The sequence below is a fragment of the Micropterus salmoides genome, unplaced genomic scaffold (genome assembly GCF_014851395.1).
Source record: "Micropterus salmoides isolate LMB-PRFRI ecotype aquatic unplaced genomic scaffold, ASM1485139v1 Ms_hic_scaffold_18, whole genome shotgun sequence".
NCBI classification, from domain to species: domain Eukaryota; kingdom Metazoa; phylum Chordata; class Actinopteri; order Centrarchiformes; family Centrarchidae; genus Micropterus; species Micropterus salmoides.
In genome coordinates, this window is record NW_024040928.1 from 15243002 (window position 1) to 15269846 (window position 26845).

General features: G+C 45.5%; 1 protein-coding gene across 3 annotated transcripts in view; it reads left to right on the forward strand.

The window, feature by feature from the left end:
- The window catches only part of LOC119909265 (prospero homeobox protein 1-like), a 33112-nt gene that overhangs the window by 632 nt on the left and 5635 nt on the right, over positions 1–26845 (forward strand). For 2 of the 3 annotated variants that reach the window (XM_038727394.1, XM_038727395.1), the window contains exons 2-4: positions 2647–4695; positions 8548–8655; positions 13721–13915. In XM_038727394.1, the coding sequence (XP_038583322.1) occupies positions 2713–4695; positions 8548–8655; positions 13721–13915 (2286 nt within the window). In that variant the 5' untranslated portion in view covers positions 2647–2712. Of the gene's footprint in view, positions 1–2646; positions 4696–8547; positions 8656–13720; positions 13916–26845 lie in introns of those variants that run through there. The other variant, XM_038727397.1, reaches the window with a different exon arrangement.

The following is a 26845-nucleotide window of genomic DNA, read 5'->3' on the forward strand; positions in this document are numbered from 1 at the left end:
TCTTATTTTAACACCTCATGGCTTTTTATTTACACACCATCCTTGTCCAGGCAGTTGCGGAGCTTGTCAGTTGTCCTGTTTTGTGAAGTTGGTGTCTATCTTTTGCGGCAGCCCTTTTGCCGGTTAGTTGTTAAGTGTACGCAACTCTGTCTCTCATAGGTTTTGGTATCTGTCCATTGACCATCAAATATGGAAATAAACAGCGAGGTCTCACTTTTACCATCTTATAGCGTAGGCTAAATGTTGTTGGACGTAAAGTTTATTTCCTAGAAGTTACAGCAACTGTACAATATTTTAATTTAGGCCAAGTTTCAAATCTGAACTTTATTATCATCATTATTGTTTTACTTTTTGTTTCCACTGAAATGTTCGTTTTAGGTTTTTAAAAGACAATGTAAGGTGTTCTCCAGTGGAGAACAGGTTGAAAAGATCTGGTGAAGACGTATGACAGTTTGAGTGAACATCTACAGCTCGTTGTTCGTGTGGTTCATGGCTTGAAATTGTTGATAGTTTTTTTAACGAGAGAGAGAGAGAGAGAGAGAGAGAGAGAGAGAGTGTGTGTGTGTGTGTGTGTGTGTGTGCGCGCGCATGGGCAATGGGAGACAGGTGCGCCGTCGGAAAAGACAGGTGCTGGTGACTATTTCAAGCTCATTGTTAAGATCCTGAGGCGATCAAGTTTTTTTTCTTGGAGATGTATCACGTCTTGTCTGAACTGCTGGATGTGGCTGTCAAGACTTGGGCCAAAGCCATTTATCAAAGTGTTTCATTTTAGACTACTTGGTGTCACTTCAGTAGGACGGTTTTTAGAGGGAAAACATTTTCTTCCAGGACATTTGGACGTTTAGAGTTTTATCTTGCCAGTTTACAAAACGTCATTTTGCAAAATGTTTTTTTCATAGTGAAAAAACCTGCCAATGCATGTCACTTGTGTGGTGCATCACACTACACAGCCTCAAACAAAGCCAACAGCAAAGTTGTGTGTGTGTGTGTGTGTGTGTGTGTGTGTGTTTGCGTGCCTGTGTGTGTGTGTGTGTGTATAGTGTGAATGTTTCTGAGGCTAAGTGATGGGAAAGAAGCTTTTCTTTTTTCTGTTTTTTTGTATTTTCACATCAGTAATAATGTAAAGATGATACAATTTCTTTGTATAGAAATACAGAAATATAAAGATTAAAGCAAGCAAATAATCAGTTAAAGAACATGTTTTTAAATCTCACTGGAGTTCCCTGTTATTTGCCCCAATGAAACTGAGCCTTCAAATTAGATGTCTTTGAATGCCCTTTGTCATAGAATATCACAGCAAAATTAAACATAGATCTGAATCAGTCATTTGACTTTTTTAAATTTAAATATCGGTGTGTAACTTTTGCGCATATTTGCAACCTGTTAAAGTCAAGTCAAAAAAATAATTCTATATTTGTATTTCTTATATTTTAGCATTTTTTTACTGAGCCAGTGTGAGTCAAAATAAGGGATGGTGTTTTCCTGAAGAGTGTAAAAAAAAAAAAAAGTAAATTGTTGCACCACTTTTGCCACTTTTATGCTCTTAAAAAAACACTGCCAAATTTATAAATTTACTAACCTCAGAATTTTTTTTTTTTAAAGAGAGACACAGATTAAATGGTCTCTGATAATATCATTACATTTTGGATTGGATGCATCTGATATGGCTCTGAATAAGACACTGCCACCGCTGCTTTCATAGCATTATTGATGCAGGCCTGTACTGACAAAACGTTTTGCTTTCAGAGGGGCATTAGGGTTTTTGTAAGAGCGCTTTAAGTTGCTCCTTGCCAGAGTTGACCCTTGTGACCTATTCATTTGAGCAGAATTAACTGCCCTTGCCAGATGAAAAGACAAACAAAAAACACAGACGTGAGCTCACGCTGGCACCAAAATCAATAGGCCTATTTTGTGTTTCTTTTATGTGTCACTCTCCCTGTTGCTTAAGATATGATGACTATATTGATTATTGTGAACACAGGACTTGTATTTTACAATTATGCAATGTGTAAACATGGTTTAGAATGAGAATATTTTGTTAAATTGATCAAACTAGCTCACTTAACAGGATTTAGTAAAGTTTATATAAAGTCATGTACAATGTCTTGACCTCCCCTTGTGCACCACTTTTTTTTTTTAGATACTCATAACCCTATTTCTTTTTATTTTACGAGTTAATAGCTCCTATGTTGGCTCACAAAAATGGAAATGAGGACAAGTACTTAAGTAATTATCATAATTTTATGCAGCTTTGTGTTCTGTGGGAACTGGTTCAGTGTCGCGCGGCGTGTAACAGGGGACAGGATAAAATGTAGGACTTTGCCCTGGAATGTCGAGCCAAGGCCTAATTCTGACCCCATCTTGCCTGTTCCCTTTACCCCTCTGTCACCGGTCCTTACTGCCTAAATGTAACCGTGGATATCCCTGTCCTTATAGAAGCATATTAGGAGTGATTGCCTGCTGGCTTTAGACAAAACTCTGTTGGCTAATGGAATTTTCTAGATTAGATGGATTTTGATTGTTTCAATCAAAAACATTAAAGCTTTTCCGTTTTAGGACATGTCCTGCCTAAATGAGCGAGTGACTTAGATTCTGAAAATATTTTTCACTTTGGTGAGTCATGCATCTGTGAATTTTTGCCCACAGATTCTCAAAGGCTTTGATCCTAGAGGACTGGGTTTGTGGGATATGGCCCAATAGCAGAAGCCCGTGATGCCGGACCATGACAGCGACTCCCTCCTGAACAGACAGACCAAGCGAAGACGTGTGGACATTGGTGTTAAGAGGACCGTGGGCAGCACAGCCTCCTCCACAGCAGCAGCCACAACAGCAACCACTGATAACATTGCCCGCGCCAAAGCAGCCATTTTCAGTGCCATGAACTCTCTGAGCTCCCACTCTCACCACGGATCAGACACCGACTCCATGGAGTGCTCTGTAGTGCAGCCACATGGTGGGCCTGGCGTTGTATCAGCCAGCGATAGCGAGTCCAAGTCCAATGTACTCCGAAAGCTACTGAAGAGGGCCAACTCATACGAGGACACAATGATGCCCTTCCCTGGCACCACCATTATCTCCCAACTTCTCAAGAATAACATGGCTAAAAATGGAGGAGGACCCGAGAGGGGAGAAAGAGGGGACAGAGGGGATGCTGGCTTCCCCGGATCAGGGCTCTCCAATGCAAGTTCCGACGCTCCTCAGGAGGATGCCTGCAGTAACTCCTCCCAGGACAGCACCCCTCAAGAGTGCTTGTCACCGTTTGGTCGTCCTCCTGGCCTGGCCACCTTTGACATTGAACGTCTCAATGATGAACACCTGCGTGCCAAGCGAGCCCGTGTAGAGAACATTATACGTGGTATGAGCCACTCACCCAGTGTCGTGGTACCTGCTTCTTCCCGTCATGAGCATGACCATGAGATGGATGGAGAAAGGGAGATGGAGCTAGACTGCCCACCCCCTCAGTCTCAGCAGCAGGCCCCCAGCAGCCCACGGGGAGGCGAGGTGTGCAGCAGTAGCAGCCGAGAGAACAAGCGTAAGCAGCGTCTGCCTCAGCAGCAACAGCAGAGCTTCACCCAGCTGGTGTGCCAGAGGAAGGAACAGAAACAGGAGGAGCGACGGCAACTGAAGCTGCAGCTGGAGGACATGCAGAAACAGCTGCGCCAGCTGCAGGAGAAGTTCTTTCAGATCTATGACTCAACTGACGACTCAGAACACAATGACCTCCACAATGACATAGGAAACATGTCTGAGGACAGCCCAGCCAGGTCTGACACCGGAGGCGATGACAGGGGTGGAGATGACTTGCGCTCTGACAACGAGATGTCTGACCTAGACCCGGGCCATTTCCTGGACAGGGCGCGGGCACTGCTTCAGGAGCAGGCCCTGCTGGCAGACAGAGAGAAGCCAAGAAGAGAGGGGCTCGCCCGGAGCAAAGGACCGGGAGGTCCAGGCTCCTCCATGCATGCTGAAGGTAAACAGCTGGCAGAAACACTGAAGCAGGAACTCAATTCAGCCATGACCCAGGTGGTGGACACAGTGGTTAAGGTGTTCGCCAAGCCTCCACGCCCTACACCCCAGCAGGCCTTCCCCCCGCTTTCCATACCTCCTGAAAGATTTCCCACCGTCAATGGAGACAACCCCAACTTTCACACAACCAACCAGAGGCTGCAGTGCTTTGGCGATGTCATCATTCCCAATCCACTAGACCCCTTTGCCAGCATGCCCGGGATGCCAGGCGCCACCAATGACCAAACCGAGGCACTGCCCTTAGTAGTGAGGAAGACACCAAGCGAGCACCACCACCACCAGTCCTCAGCTGTGGGTGCTCATGGCGGGCACCACCATCCCGCCCTTCACCCCTCCTCACTCTCTGCCTCCATGGGCTTCAGTCCCCCATCCTTCAGACACCCCTTTCCACTGCCTCTCATGGGCTACCCTTTCCAGAGTCCCCTTGGTGCGCCCACAGGTGGCTACACAGGAAAGGACCGTTCCTCACCAGACTCCATGGACCTGTCCCGGGAGACCACCAGCCTTAGGACCAAGATGGCATCAGGTCACCACCTGGGGCACCACCATCGCTCTTGCTCACCAGCGCACCCTGGCAGCACAGCCGAGGGACTCTCCCTGTCCCTCATCAAGTCTGAGTGCGGTGACCTCCAGGACATGTCTGACATCTCACCCTACTCAGGCAGCAATGTATCCTTTAAAATAATGTAGGTGGTGCGTGTGTGAGTGTGTTTTGAGGGATTTGAAAGGCAATAATAAGTGAATGTGTATGACAATGACCCTGATGTTTTAAATCTACGTGGTCCAGTTCAGACCAGCTCATGCCTGTGTAAGCCAGGAAAAATCTGATTTCAGGTGGTAATTCCCTGTAGAGACAGGTGCAAAACATTGTGTCTGAACCACAAAGACTTAAAAATCAAATCTTTTTTAGCCTGTTTGAAACTAGCCTAAGAATCTGAGAAATTGTTGATGAATCACTTTTCCTCCCACTGCTGTTCTCTCCTCCATTGTACTGCATTGTTGTATTTATTTTTATACTCATACCTCTTCCTTCTCACAGTACCATACCCTTTCTTCCATCTTCAATCCTAAGTGCTTTAAAAGCTTTCTTGTCACATATCATTTACTGACAAAGATTAGGTCCCCACGACATTTACTGCCCCAATTCCTTTTATAATAAATGGCCTGAAATAACAAGGAGGGAGATAGCATCCGAGAAACTTGGCACACAATGGTATTATATAGCGTCCCTTATAGTTTAACCCCAGTGTGCCCCAATCATGCCCTACAGAAAATGAGGCTATCCCCTATGGGAGGCTCAAATTGAATCCCCCGGGGACACAGGACTAATAGCTTAAACATATATATTGACTCCTTACTCTGTTTCCCTTTCACCCCCTTAGTCCCTAAGTATTCAACACCCCCCTTAACCCTTATGAAAGTTTGATTCGTGTCACACTGGTTGTCCTTAGAAAGCTTTGTCTTCAAGTCATTAACATTCATTACATGCTTAAGAAATCCATCTAAAAGCTTTTTTACCTGTTGAGGCTGTCTTAGTTAAGTGATTATGTATATTTAACACTTTCTTGTGCCTTGTTTTTGCTATTGTGTGCACCTGAGTGCCTGGCCTTTTTTGAGTGTGTGTGTGTGTATGTGTGCTTGTCACAAAAGGTTCGCCTGAGGACTCAGTAAAGATGTATATTTATGATTGCTTGTGTTTTCTCTTGTGTTCCTCTTATCATCCATCGCTGTTGTAAAAAGCCCACAATCATTGTCGTTTCTTTTCTCTTTTTTTCATTTCATAAAGATCTGTCAACAGCCCGGGGGGCCCTTCGGCTGTTGCTTGGCAGCCAAATACTTCTTTTTTTGTTTTCCCTCCCTACAAAACCCCCCTCCTCCCTGTCTTTTCTTTGAAGCGGACGTTAACAGGTGTTTGCAGCGAGCTGTTTATCTTTCATTACCTCGCCTTGTCTTGTCTTCTGACCCAAGGGTGAACGCTTTCCAGAGATCCATAATCCTTTGCTTCTACGGCTCCCGATGGAGGGATGAAAAGAGAAAAGGGAGAGAGACATACAGAGACTGAGAGAAAGTAGAAAACAATCAAACAATAACCACATATGCCAGATGCTGTGGCTTTCATTGTAGCATGTATAAATTCAGGGCATTAACAGATGTACTCCCCTAAATGGAAAGAATAGGCAGAACAACATGTCCTCATGTGTTCTTTTATTTTTGATTCCCAGAGTTTATTCCCCAGGTTTAGGATCAAAGTTAAGTATTTACAAGGTATAGTTTCGTACATATTTGATTATAATTTATAAAGTTTATGAAATCAGTTTATTTGCATTTTGTACTCTCTCTGTTTATCGCTGGTTCCATTGATGTAGAGTTTTTTGATATTTCTGTAGCTTTCTTTTTTTTTCCTGGAGCCTCAGAAGCCAGAGACAGCTTGTCAGACATTTTGCGAGGTGTGTTCAAGTTCACCGGCTCTCGGCAGCGTTAAGAAGCAGATGGCTGCTATCAATTTCCTCATTTGTTCTCAGTCCGACTGCAAATATTCTTGTCCTTACACCTGGAATTAGGAAGTGGAGCAGCTATTTTCCTCTCATGACTTTGGGCTTTGGGGAAGTGTTGTGAGAATGATGATGTCTTGTCAGATGTGGCAGGCGAACAGTGGACCAGCTGGTATGAGTGCACCATCATGACAAAATAATAGCCTTGCACGCCACCCCTAAGTCCAATCACAATTACATTTGCAAGCTGTGAGTGAATTGGAGATGAAAATGCCTCATCAGGAGATATGAAGCTTCTTAATTGTCATCTGAAGGGAGGTGATATTGTGTTTATGGCTGAAGAGGTAAAACCTCAATGTCTTTGTTTTAAAATCATTTTTAATTTCAGTGATAAGGGGAAAGCGATGCTAATCCTAATTGAAAAAGCAAAAACAAATTAATCTAAGTGTAAGTGCACAGCTTTCACAGCAAATAAATCCCACCTTGCCTTACTGAAAAAGAGCTCTCTTTTTCTCTGTCTCTCCCTCTCCCTCTCCCTGTCTGAGGATCCATTGTATCCCCTCCACTTGGAGCAGATGGTGTGGTGTGGAGAGTGAAGTGCTGCTCTTTTGGCCAGGCCTGACAGAGTAACACCAGTCTGCCAGGGTTTCCCCCCACAAGACCCTCGCTGCGTCTACAACTAACTCTCCCTCTCTCTCACTGAATCAGACAAAGTAGACAGGGTCTTTAAGGAGCCAACCCAGTGTGGTTCAGCATTTGCTGGCTTTGCTGTGTAACCCTGAGGCCAAGGGCAATCCAATCTAGCAGCTGATGCCTTCTTCCCACTCTATAGTTACTGCTACATCTGGACACTTGACTGATTTTTACGATCACAGCCACCCCTGTAGATGATAAATAATCTCGAGCAATGTATTTTGTCCACTCAAGTGTAAACAGTCTTCATGAAAACTTAGGACTGTACCATCTATGCAATTTAAAGCCCTGTCTTGCGTCTGCTTGATGAAAACCCTTGTTGAAACAGCCTGAGGTTTTAACATGCAGCCGCCCCCCTATTCCCTTTTCAATGTCTTATCCTCCAGATTGATATTATCAGATGCATTATACGGCCGTTAATTCACCATGGAAATGGCTTGGGCTGTTCGGTGGCGCAGATGTGTTTCAGTCCCCCCATCGCTGGCTGAGTCCAAAGCCTCAGAGCCCCTCTTCTCCTTCTCCTCCTCCTCCTTCTTTTGCTCCTCCAAGGGTTTGGCAGCGGCAGAGAGGCTGGGGGGTAGGGGTGGAGCAGAGGGAGGAGGAGGGGGATGTAATTGAAGGTTGGAACCATACTATCCCTCAAGGTGCCCCCACCAGCCCATCTCCATCCTCTGCTGTTCAATCCAGGCGATCCATTAGGAGACAAGGACTCTGACATGTATTTGAGTATGGCCAATGTGAGTATGAGAAGGTTTTTCATGTTGCTTGGGCCAGTGTTTGGGACTATCTCCTAGACCTTGTTTTGTCACTGATATGAGGCCAATATCAGACAGTCATATTCAGGCTTGGCATGTGTTGTCGCCAAGCCATTAGGCCTTCTTGCCCGTCACTGGCGTTAACTGCTGTCTTTGTCTATGATATGCAAATGTCTCCTTTTTTCTTGTTCCTTTTTTTGGGTGGAGGTTAGCGCAGGGTGCAGGCAAAGGCGTTTGCTTACTTTGACTGTGAAATGAGCCTCCTTATGTAAAAGCATCGGCTGTAGTGCTGGCCCGAGTTTTATTTAGCGTGACGCTCTCACACCTGATACGGACAATGCTAATTACAAGCAAATGGTTTTGCTTTGGTGCACTGTCTTCAGCCCCCCCCACCCCATTCATGCCTGAAAGGAAATTTGGTTACCCATCATCCAAATGATAATTTCTTGCCAATCTTACTGCCAATTATTAGCACGCACATCTTGTATTTGTGATCATATCAGTAGCTACATTTGCTTGATCCACCATAAGTTGTTTCCCTCCAAGCTCCTGTTAATGTCCTTAATGGCAGCTATTTCCAGATCCAAGAGGGTCTCTCTCCCAATCATCTGAAGAAGGCCAAGCTCATGTTTTTCTACACACGCTACCCAAGCTCTAATATGCTCAAGATGTTCTTCTCTGATGTCAAGGTAAGTCTTTTTAGATTATATCTTCCATTTTAGGTTTGGTACACTGACCGTAGGACTGTAGCTGCGTGTAACAAGTGTAAAGATGGATAACAGTCCTCTGTTTTCTGTATTTTCTTGTTTTTCTTTCTTGTACATTTGTCAACATAAATGCTTTAAAAGGGGAAGTTTGTTTTATTATTTGTGCCCGCTTCAGTTTCCATGAACAGTGAATGCTTTTCTTTCTTGAAAGGAGTCCCTTTCCCCCACTAAGTTATGGTTTTATGCAAAAGATGAAAGAAGAGGAAGTTGAATGGGTTTACATGAGGGAGCTGGAGAGCCTATGAGTATTCTAAAGATAAAGACCGGGATGAGTAATGGAGGGGTGGAGAGGGCAGAGAAGAGGATGGAGCCTAGAGACGGAGGAGTGGTTATCTGAGCAGGTGTAGGGAGGATGGTTTGATGGAGGGAGGGGAGAAGAGAAAGAGTCAGTTTGGGGAACATGGCAAGGATGAGCATTAGCTCCACTGGGAGTTTAATGAAGGAAATTTGGAAAACAAAGCACAGTATGTAAGCTGCATAAAAAACGAAAACAAGAACAACACACAATGGCCGTTGTAGTGTGCGCTACGAGTTTGGTCGTGTTGCCCCTCTCTGCCCATACGGAGGGGTAAACACTGTGACATATTCAGGCCATCTTATTCAAATCAGAAGATAAAGGTCCCCTTTATACCCAGCTGCCCCCTCTTGGATGCTGTCGCCACCAACCATGACTCGCGGGACACATGATTTTCTCCCTTCACGTCATTGGTCAGGTTGAAAAGGATCCATGGTGGCAAAGCTGTTAGGGTAAATGTAAATGTTGATTTGTTACAAAACTCCTCAATATTTAAGCAACGCACTGATTTGACACTGGTGTTATTTGCTGTTTTCATTGCAACAAGTACCATTTTAAAAGATTTTAACCATTTAGTTTCACTGACTAATCATGAAGAGGCCGCCTCCTCATGAATGGCCTCATCAGACACTTAAACAGGGTCAAGATAGTTAAGAGGATTATGGTACATTGGTTTGTTTTTGTTTTCGGTAGAGCACAATGGACCCAAGCTGTAAGTTAGCAGACATGTATGGGAATGAGACTAACTAATTAGTTTCAGCCAGTGTGGCCTCTTAGTGAGTGGCTGTCCTCAGACGTAAGTCTTGAAAGGCTAATCAGGTCTCGACTAATCAGTTCTTGACTGTCAAGAACCTAATGAACGTGGGAAGTGGTTGCCCTAACAACTGGGAGATGCTGTAGCTGTTGTTCCCTTTGATTAAGCTCCTTATAAGACTATTGTGACTTTTATTTTTGACTTTTGGTGTTTTTGAAATGTTTTGACAGATGTGTCATAATACCATTGTTGGTGATGCTAATGACAGCCTATGGTACCACCCCACTAGCTTTAAGATGTCTCATTATTATTGCAGATATTGTTTTGATGAAGGGGGAATAATTACAGATTATTGAACAGATTAAATAAAGATATTAAAGTCAGCTAAAGTTCTTGATTTGTGTGGATGTACTGTATATTAATTATAGGCTGTTTGGACCTTGATGTATTGTGGATATACATTTTCATTCCATTTTAACAATCGCAACCTGACACACACACACACACCTTGCTTTCTTTGTCTATCTCTCTTTGGCTCTTTTAGAGACAAGCCTCAGTTTTTGGGCCAGTCATGTGCTGTGGAGTAGCGAAGGTCAGGAGGGTTTTCCCTTTTCTATATGTCATTCCTTCTCTTTTCTTTTTTTTTTCGCTGATGGTGTGGCATGGTATGTGTGCCTCGGTGGGGCCGGGGAGAAAGAAAAGCCAGCCGCTGGATTTGAGTCGCTGCAGTAACAAAAGCCTGCTTTCCAGGGCCGCTTTTTGTGTGCAGTCAGCCAATAGGCAGCCGGAGATTATCTCCCACAATTCACCCCTGCGAAAACAGGAAACGTTGGAAAGCCCTGATGACTGTGAAGGGGCTTACGAGAGAGAGGGAGAAAAAGAAAGAGAGGGAGAGGGAAAGAGAGAGGGAGGCCCGTACAGGCTTCTCTGTCTTTCTGCTCTCCTCTCTGGTTGTTCTGGATGTAGCTTAGCACTCTGAGGTCATCTGTGTGCTTTCTACTCTATTGATGACCACTATGTCAGAGAAATTGTTGGCAAGAGACACACTTTGGCTTTTTATCCAAATGCTTTTTAGCATTTATTTCATTTAATTTTTACTTCTAAACCAAAAGGCAAAACTGTAAACCCAATTTCATTCTTAATATTAATAAATTAGCTGATGTGTGTGCAGATGTTTGAGACTGACAGTCAAAGCGTCAAATACTTTTGGTAGGCGACTAATATAGTTTAGACCAAGGATACTTAAGTGTTTTCCTATTCTGGACTTAAGTATGCGCCTGTGCATGAGCAGAACTTGTGTGTGTGTGTGTGTATGCCACTTTCTATCTTGTGCTGTTAGCACTAAGCGCTGACCTTTCACAGGCTCTTGAGTGTGAGTGTGAGAAACACACTCTCGCTGTCTCTCTCTCATCTGCCTCTCAGCCAGGCGCGCACACACACACACCCTTATACACACTTACATGCTCAAACACAGTGCATCAACTCAAAAACACACACACGCAGACACACACTCTCCTGACTGCATCTCATGTCTGTGCTGGCTGACCCCTGCCAGCTCTGATTAAGGAGCTGCAGTGATGTGCTCCTTTGAACCAATTTCCTTTTTTTACACTGAACACACTCGTCCTTAGCTGCTATCAGGGGTCCTCTGTCCCCCACCAGCAACTTAATGAATCAAGACTGCTGGAAGCTGCGGGTGGACTTGCCAAAACTGAGTCCCTGAATGTGTTGGGAGCAGCTGATGCGGATATAATGCAATTCAGTGCATTTACCTACATGTACAGTAAATATTTTATCTTGAGTGTGCCTTGATGTGATTGAGCCACAGTTCAGTTCAGCTGCACAGACCCTAATACATCTTCTCCTGAGCTGTCGGTATAATAAAGTAATCCTTGTCCAAAGTGACAAATCTATCCGTCACTCGGCTGCAGTGACATCAAAGGTCTCCTGCATGAGCGATGGCAACTCTTCCATTGACTTTAATCTCAGTATGTAGCGCTCAATCTTGCACGCGCTCAGATGCATGTACGCACACATGCTTGTGAAGACCGACACCAATTCACTAATGTCTCAGATTCACCCCCTATAAGAATTGTTTTGGTCTTGCACGCAAGGTTTGTCTTACACTGACAACTTGAATGAAACAGTGTTTTTGGGCTCTGTCACACTCCAACTGTCTGCTACATTGTGTGTGTTTAAGAATAGCCCCGTGCAGCCGATGTATTTGTAAGTGTCAGTAGTTTGTTTGTTTGACACTCCGATGTCATGACCCCAGCTTGCTGACTGCTCACGTTCCGAGCCTCTGCCCCCCCCCCAGCGAAACGCTATTGTCCGACTGCACTGACCTGCACCCGTCCTCCTCTCCTCCCTGCCCCCCCTCCCTCATTTCCCCATTTATGCTCACCCTGCACTTTACGACAGCCACCATGCTACCCCTCCTCTCCCCCCAACATGCACCCTCCCAAACCCCTGCCAAACAATGTCAAGCGGACTTATTCTTTTCCACTCCGCCATTATCATCTGCTGATCATTCCAGAAAGGTACAGCCCTCTCCTTTAGCCCCGTCCCACTTTGGCCCAACTCTTTCCAGGCTTCTGATTTGCCAACTTTTCTGCCCGTCTTTCTGTTCTGTTGCCTCACCCTCAGATCTTCATGCGCTTGCGTGTGTTTGACTACCATCCCAGATCACGAAGAGTGTGTGCGCATGTTTGTGCGTGTCTGTGTGCTGTCGAACAATAGCCAGAGCCTAATCTCCATGTCAAAACCGCTCTGCCTCCCCAGCGAGCAGTCCGCTCAGCGTTTAGTAGCGTTTTGTCCCCCCATTCTTCCAGTACCACAAAAAAGAGCAGAGGGGAGGGAGGAGTGAAGGCTTGTGTCTGTGTGTGTGTGTGTGTGTGTGTGTGTGTGTGTGTGTGTGTGGTTAGGGTATCAAGCTTTCATATGCTAGAATTTTGAATTTGTGAGATGTCAGTTCTGGGTGTCAATGAGGAAAGAATTAAAGGTGATATTAGTATGTTTTTAGGAGTTCAATGAAGAGCTCTCGCTGGGGCATTTTATAGGGTGACAGGGCTGGGCAGCTATCCTGAGCCCCTGAGGTCCTTATCTAGTGGTTTGGATGTTTAGACAGTCTGTTTTCATTGCTGAGACCAGGCGGGGGGGGGGACCAGCCGAGGCTCTTAATAGGTTTACCTCGTCCTATTGAATCCAGTCGAGCGGCACAGATCAGATAGCCACAGTCTTCTCTGCAACGCTTATCATGTCTTTCTCTCTCTTCTCTCTCTTCCTCTTTCTTTTTTTTGCTCTTTTTCTTCTCCTTTCTTTCTGCCTGGGAGGTGCGGAGAGGGGAAGAGAATCGGGGTGTAATTGGTGAACGGGGTTAAGTACATGTTTGAGCCCCCTGCGGGCCAGGGCGCTTCAGATGATGACTTAATCGTTTTTCTGGTCAATTATGTGTTTGCAGTCGTGCACACAGACACACCCGACCCCCCCTTCCACCTCTCTCTCCACTCTCATGGTTATGATAGGGGGGAGGTCTGCTCCCAGTGGGGAAGATGAACCACACACACACTCCCCCCCCCTTTCCTTGCTCGCTGTCTTACTTAATATCTCTATTATCTTCCCTCTCTCCACAACCTGTGATATTTCTTCTCGTCTTTTATCTTTCTCTCTCAGTCTTTTAAGTTATCACCTCCCATCTTGACTCCCTGATGACACGCTGTCATCCGTACACTTCTTCTTTTCTCTCATGCTCAAATCCAATGGGTTGACAAGGTTTAGACATGACAGTCGTTCCTTTACACTGCTTGCATGAAGAATATTTACAGCTCCCATTGATTTCCACTCAAAATTTCATTGGATTTCAAGTGATATTTGAGTTTTCCTTTTCAACAATACTGGCACCCTAAACAGTGCTAACTCCTCCTCATCTCTTGTTCCAGTTTAATCGCTGCATAACCTCCCAGCTGATCAAGTGGTTCAGCAACTTCAGGGAGTTCTACTATATCCAGATGGAGAAGTTTGCCCGCCAGTCCATCAACGATGGAGTCACGGGAAGCGAGGAGCTGAGCGTCAGCCGCGACTGTGAGCTCTTCCGAGCCCTCAACATGCACTACAACAAGGCCAATGACTTTGAGGTAAACACAGACACTTTCAGCAATTGAATGCAGACCAAACTGTAAAAGCTGTATGTTCTCAGGGAGAGGAGGAGCTGAGAGATAGTGTGGCCCATATCAAACAACGGTGAATTTCACCTGATACCTGGTGATGCAGACGGCTAGTGTGACACCATCTCACCATGTCCTCTCTGACACCACCTCGCTGTGACTGTTCTCAATGCTGAGTTCAAGTCTCTTATACATCCTGCCGCTCTTGGTACACTGTACTATTATGTATATCATCGCTGTCCTGTGAAAACCACCTCTAGCTTTGTGATAATATAATATAATTAAATATCAGCAGATGTGGAGCTGGATGATTTTCACTGGACAGCAATCATATGAAGATTTTTTTGTCTGAAGCGTGTATCACATGCTTCAGCCATATAGAAATGTGACAAACTCTCATCCAATGAGGAAGAAGCCTCACAAACACCTCGCCCTGTCTGCCTCTTTTTCACTGTTAATTTCCCATCCGTGTTTCTAGTGTGTGTCTGTGTGTGTGTCTGTGTGTGTGTTTGGGGGGGGGGGGGGGGATCGTTGAGAAACCACATTTTACTTCCCCGTCCTCATTTAACTATTGTCTGTGGTGAGATGTTTATGTGTGTGTCTTCCAGTGCATTGTAATCATAAATTCTCAGCAGGCAACTTCACCTTTAGTATGTTTCATTTTTCACACTTCTCCTTTCGCCCACTGTGTGTGTGTGTGTGTGTGTGTGTGTGTGTGTGTGTGTGTGTGTGTGTGAAATGTCCCAGGATCGCCAGTGCTCTCTCAATGTCAGCTGACAATAGACCTTTAAAAGGCTTGTGTTAAGAAGAACCTGGAGTGATTTGTGTGTGTGTGTGTGTGTGTGTGTGTGTGTGTGTGTGTGTGTGTGTGTGTGTGTGTGTGTGTGTGTGTGTGTGTGTATTGTTAGAGAGTTCGAGTCTATGTGTGTGAGTGTTTTGTTGTTGCTGCATTTCCCAGTGTCCTGTTCACCTCGAAGGGTACAGCCGTCCCTTGGACCGGCCTGGCATGCTGGCAAAGCACTTCTCCAGTGTGTGTGTGTCACTTTGAGGGGGGAAAAAATCTCACTGTTATCAAGGTTAAGCGTCCTACTGTTTTAGTGAGAGGAAGGGGAGAGAAAGAGGGGGGAGAGGGAGATGGATAGATAGGGGATAGAGGGTGAGAGCTCCGAGACAAAGGAGAGAGCGATGAAGGGAGGGAAGGAGAAAGGGAATTGAGGGGAATGGAAAGGGGAGAAAGAAGGGTAGAAGGAGAGAGGGGGGAAAGAGAGATGACGTGCGGGAGAGAAGTGCCCTTGTGAGCAGTGGGAGTTTTGCAGCGCTCACATTTAAAGTGCTTCACTCTCTTTCTCCCTGTTTACGTCTATCTCTCTCTGTCCGTTATTTGTCCACTGGGGCTCCACTGTGTGCACCCAAACAAACACACACACACAAACACACACAGACACACACTTCCCCACATCCATCTTCAGTCCTCTTAAGGGAGGCTTTGAAAGACTCTGGCAGGCAGAAGCGCTTGTATATACGAGGTCTCAATAAGCCCAGAGTCCATCAGAGCAAAGCACAAAGAAAAATGACACAATTTCTTCTGTTCAGCTGCTCATGACTGGTGCAGGAATGATTTGTTTAATGACAGGGGACTAAGTTTAAATCCGGAAGACAGAGTGACCTTAAATGACTGCAGCAAGGTTTATATTTTTATACCACCAACGGTAAAAGCAAATCACAGTAAGGAGAACACTGTTATTGGATAATAACTCTGTTTTTTGAGTTTGTTCTAATCATTCTGGTTTCACTTTTCCTGATCCTGGAATCAGAGGCTTATTTTCCTTCAGAGGCTTGTTTCTGTTTTCATATCAAATTATGCACTGCTTATCGTAAATCACCTGACACCTACAACAGGAAATGGAAGTCCCTGTTGGGAAATAATATCCCAAAACACAAAAGCTTGACAAACTTGATTAATACATACTATATACACACACATATACATATATTTGTATATATTTGTTTTTTTGGCCTGTACTGTTTGTCAGAACACATGTTAAAGATCCCTTTCTTAGTTAAACATTTCCAAACATCTATTCTTTCTCCATCATTGCATAATCAAAATTCTATGAATATGCAAATATTGTTCATTTCAAAAGCCTGGACACACAGTGTCTCCTGCTTCACTGAAAAGTCCATTCTCAGTATATCAGCACTTGAGGTTTCACATTTCCACATCCCACTTGTGTAAGTTGCATATTAGACCACGATTGGCTTCCAGACTAGTTTATGTGACAAAATCAAGCATGCACATGATTAAGATATAAGGTGAGTGCAGATACATTTGAAAACAGACTTCTAGTGTCAAATTCTGCATATGCATCATTCTGCGCAGTGAATGTCAAACATCCAAGCGAGGAAACAATAAGCAAAACACGAGGTAACAATAAGCAAAACACATTTTTGAGTGGAGAGGGACGTTCACCTTCATTCACCATAGTTTTTAACTTTGTTTGTGCCCTAAAAATAAGTAAAGGTAAATCTAACTACATTAGCAGTTGGGCCAAATGTAAACTGGATGACACAACTCAAACGTACATTGTATCTTTGAATTGGTGTATTTCACTTTAAAGAAATTAAATGGATCCAAAAGATTCTTAGAGTTAGGTTTGCAGGACTCACATAACAGGTCAAAAACAAACATGGACAGAACAACCTCTAGAAAGAGAGTTTGCAAATCCCAAGAAAAAGTTTGCATGCATGAACACAGCACCCAACTAAAATGTACCTGCCTACACACACGTAACATGACATCTTTCCCCCTGACAAACCTCTTCTTTCTGAGTCTCAGACAAAACTATCATTCTTCTCCTGGTACCAGGAAGCTACTGTGCAAACAGGCTTAAGGGGAACAGTCTATTTGCATACATAAATTTGAAAATTTGCAAGAAGACAGACAGAGAGGAAAAGAGTGAGAGCAGCCAGGTGAATAAGTCTTCTGTTGGCCGAGGAGCTGCAGCAGTGGAGCAGGGAGGGAAAGTGTTTTGCATATTAAGGTTTTTTTGCTGGGCAGGTGTCTGAGAGATACAGGAGCTGATTAGAGTTCAGCACAAGGAAAATTTGCCCAGCCATGCAAATTCTAACCCCCCTGACAAAACCAACCGCCTTGATGAGCACGAAGACTCTGCGTGTAAGTGTTTGTGTGTGGCTCGTTGTTGTGTGTGTGGGTGTTATTTGTGTGTATGAACGTTTGTGTTGGTGAGTGGAGTTGCGTGGGTTGTGTGTTTTTTGCTGTTTGATGTTTGTGTGGATATGATGTGTTTGTGTGTGTTACGCATGTGCACGGACACATTTGTTATTTTTTTCTGTCTTAAATGCGTGTGTGTGTGTGTGTGTGTGTGTGTGTGAGTCATAGAGGTAACATGGAGATGGAAATGTACTGGATGTGTATCAGGATGCCCCCAAGGCCCTTTTCTGTGGATCTCTCCCCTTTCTCCTCCACCTCCTCCTCCTCCTCTTCCTCCTCCTCTTCCTCCTCCTCCTCCTCTTCCTCCCCTACCTGCCTGCACCACCACTTGAAACAGGAGCCTACGCAGATTCAGCAAGCGCACACACACACACACACACACACACACACACACACACACACTGAGTTTTCCCTTTGCCAGATTCTGCATCATCAAAGTTCCATCCACCTTGGTGGCGTCTTTGGAATGAATATGTCCTCTGTTTCAGTGATCACACACACACACACACACACACACACACACACACACGCACACACACACACAGACACCCACACGTCTGTGGCCTTTCTTGTTTGATGCTAATCTGCTCTGTCACTGTGCTGGCCTAATACGCTCCCCATCTCCCTCCCAGCTTCTCTTTTGTCGCGATTGTTTCCCCTTTTCCTTTCATATCCCTCCTCCCTCGCTCCCTCTCGTCGTTCTCTCTTCCTTCTGTTGCCTCTCTCCTTTCATTCTTTCATCCTCCTCTTTTGCATGTCTTCCGTTATCCCCCCCCCTCGCTTTTTTCCCCCCATTAGGAAGTTTTAATGGCATAATTGTCACATTCCTTCTGGCACAATGAACACCAGCGGTAATTAAAGAGCTTGCCGTTAATTACCTACACCCCGGCTCCACTTTCCTCTTTTCTCAGCCCCCCTCCTGATCCCCTCTCTTCTTCCCTTTCTTCTCCGCTTCTCATTCGCTCTGTCCATCGCCATCAAAGTCTTCCGACAACACGCCCGGCCTCCCAAAGCCTTGACTTTGAGCGAGCAGCGCTTTCATGTGAGGACTCAAGTGAAAATTCTCGCTTAGTGTCCTTTTCTTTTTACTCCACAGCCTCCTCTATCTGTCTTTGAACCCCCAATGACAACACACATCATCTTTCATATGACAGGAATGTGTGTGACCTGGTAATGGGTTAGAGACACAGTGAGAGAGAGAGAGAGAGAGAGAGAGAGGTGGGGGTCTGATAAAGAGGCGGTTTTATGATGGCTCTGGGAAACTCTCAGATTTCCATAAGACAGACTAGGCCAAGTTTCCTCTGTCAGTGACCTCTCCTCCCACCGAGAACACACGCACTCACTCATACACCCATACGTACATACACACACACTTCGGCATTTAAAAGAGGAAGTCCCTATGATCTCTACGTGAGAGGGAGGCACCAGCGAACGCGGTGAGAAGCCTTCATCCGTGTGCGAGTATCGTGTGTCCTCCCTTATCAGCTGCTCTTTCTCCTATTAGAAAGATGTCTCACTCCTTTTGTCCCTCTTCCTCTTTTGTCTGTCCGTCTGTCTGTCATCCCTCTATTTGAATAGATAACGCCCTTCCACACATACACACACACACATATTCACTGTGCTTGTTTCATCCAAAGTGGCCAAATAGTGATAGAAAACTTTCTAAAGTTTGACTTTATCGCTCCTGTTCCCTCAGTCAGCTCTCTTCCTCCCTCACATGCAGCCTCTGCCTTTTCCCTCTATTCTCCTCTCTTCCTCCCTCTTTTTATCCCAGCTTTTTGTCCCGCTGTCTCTCCGTCTCCCTCCTTCCTGCTCTCTCTGTGTTTCCCTAACTCTCCATCCATTACCAGAGCCACAGAGAGCTGAGAGCAGATGCTGTCTGTCCAACCGTCGTGCCCCATAGCATTGTGTGCTTCACCTCTCCTTCCCCCCTCACTCCCTCGTTCCTCCTCTTCACGTCCCTCTCGGGGCTCCATTTGTTCTCCACCCAGAGAGGCTAATGTCTGTTTTCTCCTCCTCCTCCTGCTTTTCCCCTCTCTGTCTTGCACTCCTTCATTCCTGTTCTTTTTTTTTTTTTTTCTCACCAGTAGGTCATGATTGTGTGTGAGTGTAGTGTCTCTTTGACCGGAGTTCGACCTCAGGGAATTTGAGGTGAAAAGGTCACGGCCGTTGCACTGGATGCACAGGCAAAGACATAGATACAAAAATATTTGAACATACATAAGTAACTAAAAACACACACTCGTGCACAGGTGTGGTGTTTTCAATAAAAGGCTCTAGGGTTCTCTTTGAAGAGCGATTGAAGACAAGAAACAGTAGAGGAGAGAGGGAGAGAGATGAAAAGCTGGCGGTATAGATTTAGGTTCAGAGCTGCCAAAAATACAACCGATACAATTTGCCAGTGGGTTTATGTCAACTACACACACACACACCTCCAATAACCCGCTTTCTCTCCCTCATATCTACAGTCTCTACTGTCATTCCCCTGGTCTCTATCGCTACCACTGATGAACAGTTGAAGTACACCAAACTCCCCTATGTGCATTTATCATGTGTGCACATTATAGCTATACCCGGCCATATCCAGCAACAATTAATAAGTAGAGTATTTGTTGTTCTTTTATAACCATATGCATATATGTGCATGTGTGTATGTGTGTGTGTGTGTGTTTGCACCTGTTTTTCCAACCAGAGTGAACAGACACACCAGCTTCTGTATCTACAGAGATGCTACAATTAAGGCTGTAATGATGACCTGAGGAGAGGGGGCGTCTTATGTTCTGCTCTCATATTTATCATTTTCAATGTGAACAGAATCACAGATCTGATGCATGGTTGCAGATACAGACTGAGACGTAAAGTTCAATAATAATATGATGTACGTTCAGATTCTCAATCTAACGTGCCGTTTTACTGAAGTCATGAGACTGTGAGAAGCGGGGTCTGAAAGCACTACTGGCCACTTCATTTTTTGTCTGTCACTGAACTATAAGTAGAACGCTTTAGAATTGTAAACACTGAATCAGTAGCACCTGGCAGTAGAAATATGTACTATACCACGTAACCTTAATCCCTGACTATTCTTAACTTAAGAATTGCTTTTTAAAAATAATGTTTATTAATATGAGAAAAACCTATCTACCATGGTGGAAGATGACCTACATTTTTTACCTGCCACAGCCAACATTTACCCTGTATTTGGCAGGTGGCATGGTGCTAATTTCATTCCCTGCTGAGAAGTCATAACTGTAATGCTAAAAGACTCATAAGGTTGGTTTACCCAAACGTTTCCATAACAGAAACAGTGTCCGGGATAAGCTACCGATCACTGTCAACAGTTTTCACTGAAAGTACTTTCTAACAAAAAAATAATCCCTATAAAATGTTTTGACAGCATGCTCTGGAGGAAAACCAGGGCAAATAAAACCAATACGGTCTGAAAGGCTAGATAGTGCTAGATGTTAGTGAGAAAATTTGTTTTTGTGGGGGGGGGGACCAACCATTTAAAGAGAGACTGGTAACAACACTAGTGAATTGACTGTACCCAGGTGGTCTCTGTGGCAAATTTATCTAAAAGAAGTACAACAAAATTCTTACAACCCTTTAGATTTAGCGGACTTCTTCTCTGTGCTATGAGCATCATTTGCGACTTGTCTTGGCTTTTTAGTTCTCTTAGTGAGAAGAGTTAGGGAAAGAAAAGAATAGAGAGCAGGATCATCTGCTTCTCAGTGAATAGCCGGGGGCTATTGAGGGCCTCCGTTTGACGTTGCTGACAGGTCTTTTCTTCACAGTTTGTGTGTGTCTGTGTGTGTGTGTGTGTGTGTGTATGTGTGTGTGTGTGTGAGCATGTATGTACGCGCGCTCACATATGTGCATGTGTATGTCAGAATAAGCCACTTTATTCTGTGTGCTGATTAAATGGCCAGAGTTGTGTGTAGAGCCTGGGGCACCGGGGGTGGCACAGAATCACTTAAACATAAAGAACTACATGATCCCCTCTCTCCTTTTCTCACCTGCTCACACACACACAAACATATCCACTCACTGCACTCGTCCAACACTTGATTCCCCCTCCTCCCTGCTTTTGCCCTCCTCCTCCTCCTCCCTTCTTCTCCCCGCTCCTCCCTCCTTCTGTCCCTGGTCACCTTGTGAGGGGCAGCCTGCTCTGTGGCACAGCTGCTGATTATGTCATTATTTCTGGACCATTTTGGTCTCCCTCTGTGTGTGTGTGTGTGTGTGTGTGTGTGTGTGTGTGTGTGTGTGTGTGTGTGTGTGTGTGTGTGCGTGAGAGACTAATGAACCGTGGCAAAGGGACTCATGCCAAAATGACCAGGGCGTGCATCAGAGCTGCAGATGTGTCAAAGCAACCACCCCCACACACACTCACACTCACACACACACACACACTTCCCATTTCCCCTGCTGATGCCAAACTATCCCACCTTCAATCCAATCTGCAGTTTATTATTTTCCTTTCTTCTCCTGCCATCTTGTTCTCTCACTTGCCCTTCCTACCTTTCTCCTTCCTTCCATCCATCCATCCATCTTTCATCCGCCCTCCTTCGCTGCAGCTCCTTGCTCTCCATCCTTTATTGTTTTCCCCACCCACCCACACCCTCCTTCCTCCTACCCTTCTATTCTTCCGCTCCCTCCCTCCCTTGGTTCTCCTCCTCTCCAGATGTCCTGTTCCTATCTTCCAGACTCCCTTGCTCCTTTCTTTCCCTTCTGCCTCCTGCTCACTCGGCCTCTCTGAGCCGGGGTGACTTCCTGACCTCCAGAGGCCCCATTACAGAGCTCTGTGACCCCCCTTCGTTTAAATCGCTTTCTCTCAGCTTGTGTCCGCCATCCAAGCTCAGACGATGAATTTTTAAGTCTCTAAACAAGGGCTTGAACTGTGATTTCTGGTTTCCCCTGCTGTTTGCAATTCTTCTGAGTACATATTATGTTTCTGTCTGTTGTCTGTGTCTATTGCTTGGCTTGATATAAAGCTAGCAACCTTGTGTGTGTGTGAAGGGTGGGGGATTGAGACAAGTAAAGGTTGAGAGAGGAGCGAGAAAGATAGGATAGGATAGGAGAGCAACTTCATCAGTGCCTTTGACCCTGTCCTGTCCTTGACTCCCAAGCGGAGGTGCACCTTGAGAAGGGCCCATGTGACGCTAGTGCTCATGTTCACACACACTAGACAAGCAAGACACACACACAGACAGACACACACACACACACACACACTTACATGTATACACAACAGCCCCTCAAGGCTCCATGTTCTCAAGGCTATCAGTGGAGTGAGGGTGGCTGGTGTTTGCTCAGCTTTGAGGCCTGTTTCCCGTCCCAGTAGCCGCCTAAGCACGGAGAAAAACGCACACTTCACGGATGAGAGATTTGAGCATTTGAGAGGAATTCAGGGAAAATGGAAGATTGAGATAATGAAGAAAATTAAGCATTTGGAAAGGAAAAGATTCAAACGAAGAATCCAGTGCGGTTGTCAGTTGGACTCTTCAGCCATGGCACAGTCTTATCAGAGGGGGTTGGGGACAGGCACAGTGAGGGGTAGGAAGAAAGGGGACATGGGTTGTGTTTGCCTAAAGTGACAGTGTGGGCCAAGGGCTTATCAAGGCCTTTGTAGATTATTGATCAGAACAGATACGTGAGGCACAGGGTGCACAGCCTATGTGTGAGTGTGTGTTCGGGGTTCGGGAAGCTCTGGCTTGACTCACTGAAATGTCACAGGCCTGCTCAACTTCAGTTTCAACTCTTGTTTTTAAAAGTATGTTTCGCTGTCAGCAGAAGTGAGAATGTTCTTAAGATATAGTCACTGCGGAGAAACATATCACACATCAATGCCTGTCTGTGGCATTCAGCGCATTACAGAATCTATAAATTCCCTTTCTCACGCATACATACAAGCACATACAATGACCGAAAAGCATGGGAAGTGTTGGTATTCCCAGGCTGAGTTGGGGTTAGGAATTAACCTGGTTGGCAGCAGGGGCTTATGTTGTGTCCCTGCATTTCATCCTTCAAGGCTACAGCTCACTAGGACAAGCATGCACTTGCACACACAGCCTTATCTTCCACGGTCTCGTCTTGTTTGGCCAGCGCTGTGCAAATAGAAGGTGCAATGCATCTCCTGACAGTTCCCAAAAGCAAAGGGGAGAAACACGTTGGCCAAACAAACAGCCAACCCTGAGTCACAGAGAGAGAAGAGATTTCTCAGGCTTTACCGAAACACATGCAAAGACGCACACACACTTGCATGCAGTGTGTGTAACAGTAGCCTTTATGTGAGGGCTTGGGCCTCTGGCTACCTTTTTAAACGTTTATCTAAGCAGTCTTAAGACAGGGGCCACTGCTGGAGTGAATAGCTCTCAGCAAGCCGTCCACAGGCTCCTATTGTCCTCCGTCATATTTTATTATCTCATCAAAAAGCAGGAAATCCGATTCCCTCTCTCTGAAAAAGAGCTTATCCTTCTGTCTCAAAGCAACCTGTCACAAGAGAGGAGATGGAGAGAGGTGGAGAGAGTTGTGGGGGAGAGGGGAGAGTCATTGAATGAGAGTGATTAACTGCCTCATTGCTGTCTCTTGTCGGAGAGGTTCCTCTTTCTTTCTTTCTTTCTTTCTTTCTTTCTTTCTTTCTTTCTTTCTTTCTTTCTTTCTTTCTTGATTGGCATTTACCCAACACTCAGCACAATGCAAAGGTTAGGGAAACGTGTGCGTATTAGAGACCATCTTTTTCTCCTTTGCTGATTCTTTTCTCCTCTTTTCCCTCTGTCTTTCTCCTTTCATATTGTGTTACACAGGGATCGAGCAACAAAATATCACTTTTCATGAAAGCTTTTGTTTTTTGTGGACCCCCCCCACCACCACCACCACACACACACCTCCATCCTCCCTGTTTGTCTTGCACCTTCCCTCAGAACAAAACCCCTTGTTTTTCTTAAGGCCATTCGATTTTATCAGCAATAAGTGTGTGTGCGCCTGTGTGTGACACATGAAGAGGTCAACCTTAATCATTCTAGTCCACTTTCATTCAGAATCATCCAAGTTGGCAAAATCTGAAATCTGAAAATGACCGGATGGTGAATTGATCGTAGTCTTTAAATGTTCCCTGTCGACCAGGGATCAGTGTCTCAGTGCTACTTCAGCTAGACACTGATCGCTGTCATGATTGCAAAGTCGTCTGGCAAAAATAAACATAAGTATAGATTAATGACAACATCTGTGCCGCGTAATTATCTATAGTGACATTTTAAAATGAATGATCACAGACAAAGTCAGGTGACAGAAAGTTGTCTTCTTAAATGTACTGCCACACAGCCGCTGACCATGACTGAGTAACTCCGTTTTCCACACTAAACCACAAAGCTGGTGTTTTCAGATGTATCTGCCCTGGAGCTCTGTTTTCAGGTGAGAACGACGCCGGCGTAAGCCAAAGAGAAAAATAGTGTGCTTTCAGATTTAGCCGGCGTAGCTGACCGGTCACCTTGTTTGCTTTTTCCAGGCGTCATTCCACACACACGCGCAACCCTCCATCCATTGCTCTATACTCTTTTTCCTCTCTCTCTCCTCTCCTCCCCTCCCTCTCTCCTCCCCTCTTTGTACATCTGTCCTTTAATTTTGGGCTCTGCTGAGAAGTTGTTAAAAAGCCCTATGAAATATGTATGAAGGATTGTGAGCCACGCGATTGGCCCCATTTACCGGACAGCCGAGCGAATGAACGGCCACACTGGATAATCCCCCACAATGCCTCTGGAACAAAGGCCCAACAGCTGACCCTAGAGAGAGAGAGAGAGATGAAGAGGGGGGAGTGAGGGGGGATAGAGTGGGACAAGGAGGGGTTGCAAACAGTTAAGGCTCACTGCTGGTCAGGAGGCAGCTTGCTCACATACACAACTCACACGTCCTCGCAAAACAAAGGCTTGTGGGACAGGAATAACTCCCTCTGTTCCGTCGCTCCGCTCTCTCTCTCTCCTTAGACTCTTCTCAGCCCCTCCTTCTCTTGCCATCACTCTCTCCCTCCCTCCCATTCTCACTCTCTCAGTCAAGAGGATCTGAAATACCAATACCCTTTTCTCCTTGACATTGCTTTCTCCTTGCAGTCAGCGTTTTGCTGTCCTTTTATAGTCAAAACGTCAGGAGAAATTCCATGCAGGAATATTCTTAGTAATGCAGCACTCCCTGCGTCTAACGGATAGGCCGCTGCGCTGCACAGGGCCGTTAGCGAGGTCTTTTGGGAAAAGGGTACGCATGCCTGCACATACACTTACAACGCATACGCACACAGTTGCCCTCGCACCGGGGTCATTGTGCCAGTATTTCAGAGATGACAGCAGTCCAAACAATTAATTATATCAACTTCCATCGCACCAGAGGGGAATTCAATATTTGGGGAATTGGGTTAGCTTGTGTGTGTTTCTCTCTCTGTCAGACACAAACACACACTGAGCGCACAAGCTCCTTATTCACGACTCACCTTTTCACTTGAGCAGTGGACTGAAATGTGCACACACACCAGACACACAGGCATCTTAGCCTCCATTCATCACCCTGAGGGGGGTGGGTGGCTGTCCCATGTGTGCATAAGTGTGTATATGTGTGTGTGTGTGTGTGTGTGTGTGTGTGTGCGTGCGTGCGTGCGTGCGTGCGTGCGTGCGTGCGTGCGTGCGTGCGTGCGTGCGTGCGTGTGTGTGTGTGTGAAGAAGCATGCTTGTCTTTTTGACTGTGTGTGTGTGTTCCAGTGGCCACTAACCTTGCTGTGTCCTGACACTCCTGATGAGTATCTGCAGGACACTGGAGGAGCGGAGCAGAGTGCGCACTGTCAGGCATTTGGGCAAGCTGCTGTATATATGTGTGTGTGTGTGTGTGTGTGTGTGTGTGTGTGTGTGTGTGTGTGTGTGTGTGTGTGTGTGTGTGTGTGTGTGTGTGCGTGTGTGTGAGCATCAAGGGAGGCGGGCAGGGAGACAGTCAGCATTATCCAAGCAGGTGACCCCTGAAGGCTGCGTCGCCCTGGAGCTTTGAGTTGAGGAAAGAGACTCAGCCAAATACACCAGGGTAGCTAGTGTGTGTGTGTGTGTGTGTGTGTGTGTGTGTGTGTGTGTGTGTGTGTAGCAAGCATTATGTAGAGCTCTGTAACAGTACAGGATGTGTCATCTCCTTGGCACAAGTAGGTGTGTGCACTGGTGTGTGTGCTCACGCCTGCATGAGTGTGTGTGTGTGTGTGTGTGTGTGACAGAGTGTTGGCTTGGGGGAAGGTGTCACAGATCTTTGCCAGACTAATCATCTCCATGGTGTCGGTGAACGCTGCTGTCAGGGACACTAAAGAGGCGGCGTGTCTACCCGTTCCCAAAGCATTTAGTACTTCCTCTTTCGCCAGCACCTCTCTGCCGCTCTTCACTCAGCTCCGCTCTCTTGTTTGGTCACAGATTTACAGTGGGACTCATAAAGATGTCACGCTCACCGTGTTGTGGGGAGGGAAGTGGGAGGTGTGAGAAACCTGAGAATTCACAAGAAGTTACTTTTCTCAGGCTGACGCCTCAATCGGCTTTTAAGGAAGTATAAACTTAAAAGACAGGAGATTTATGGTTTTACATCCACTGTGAAAATATTAACCTATTCTAAAAGGCTGGAGGCGCAGTGTTGAGCGTAAAGCAAGCAAACACTGCTCCAAA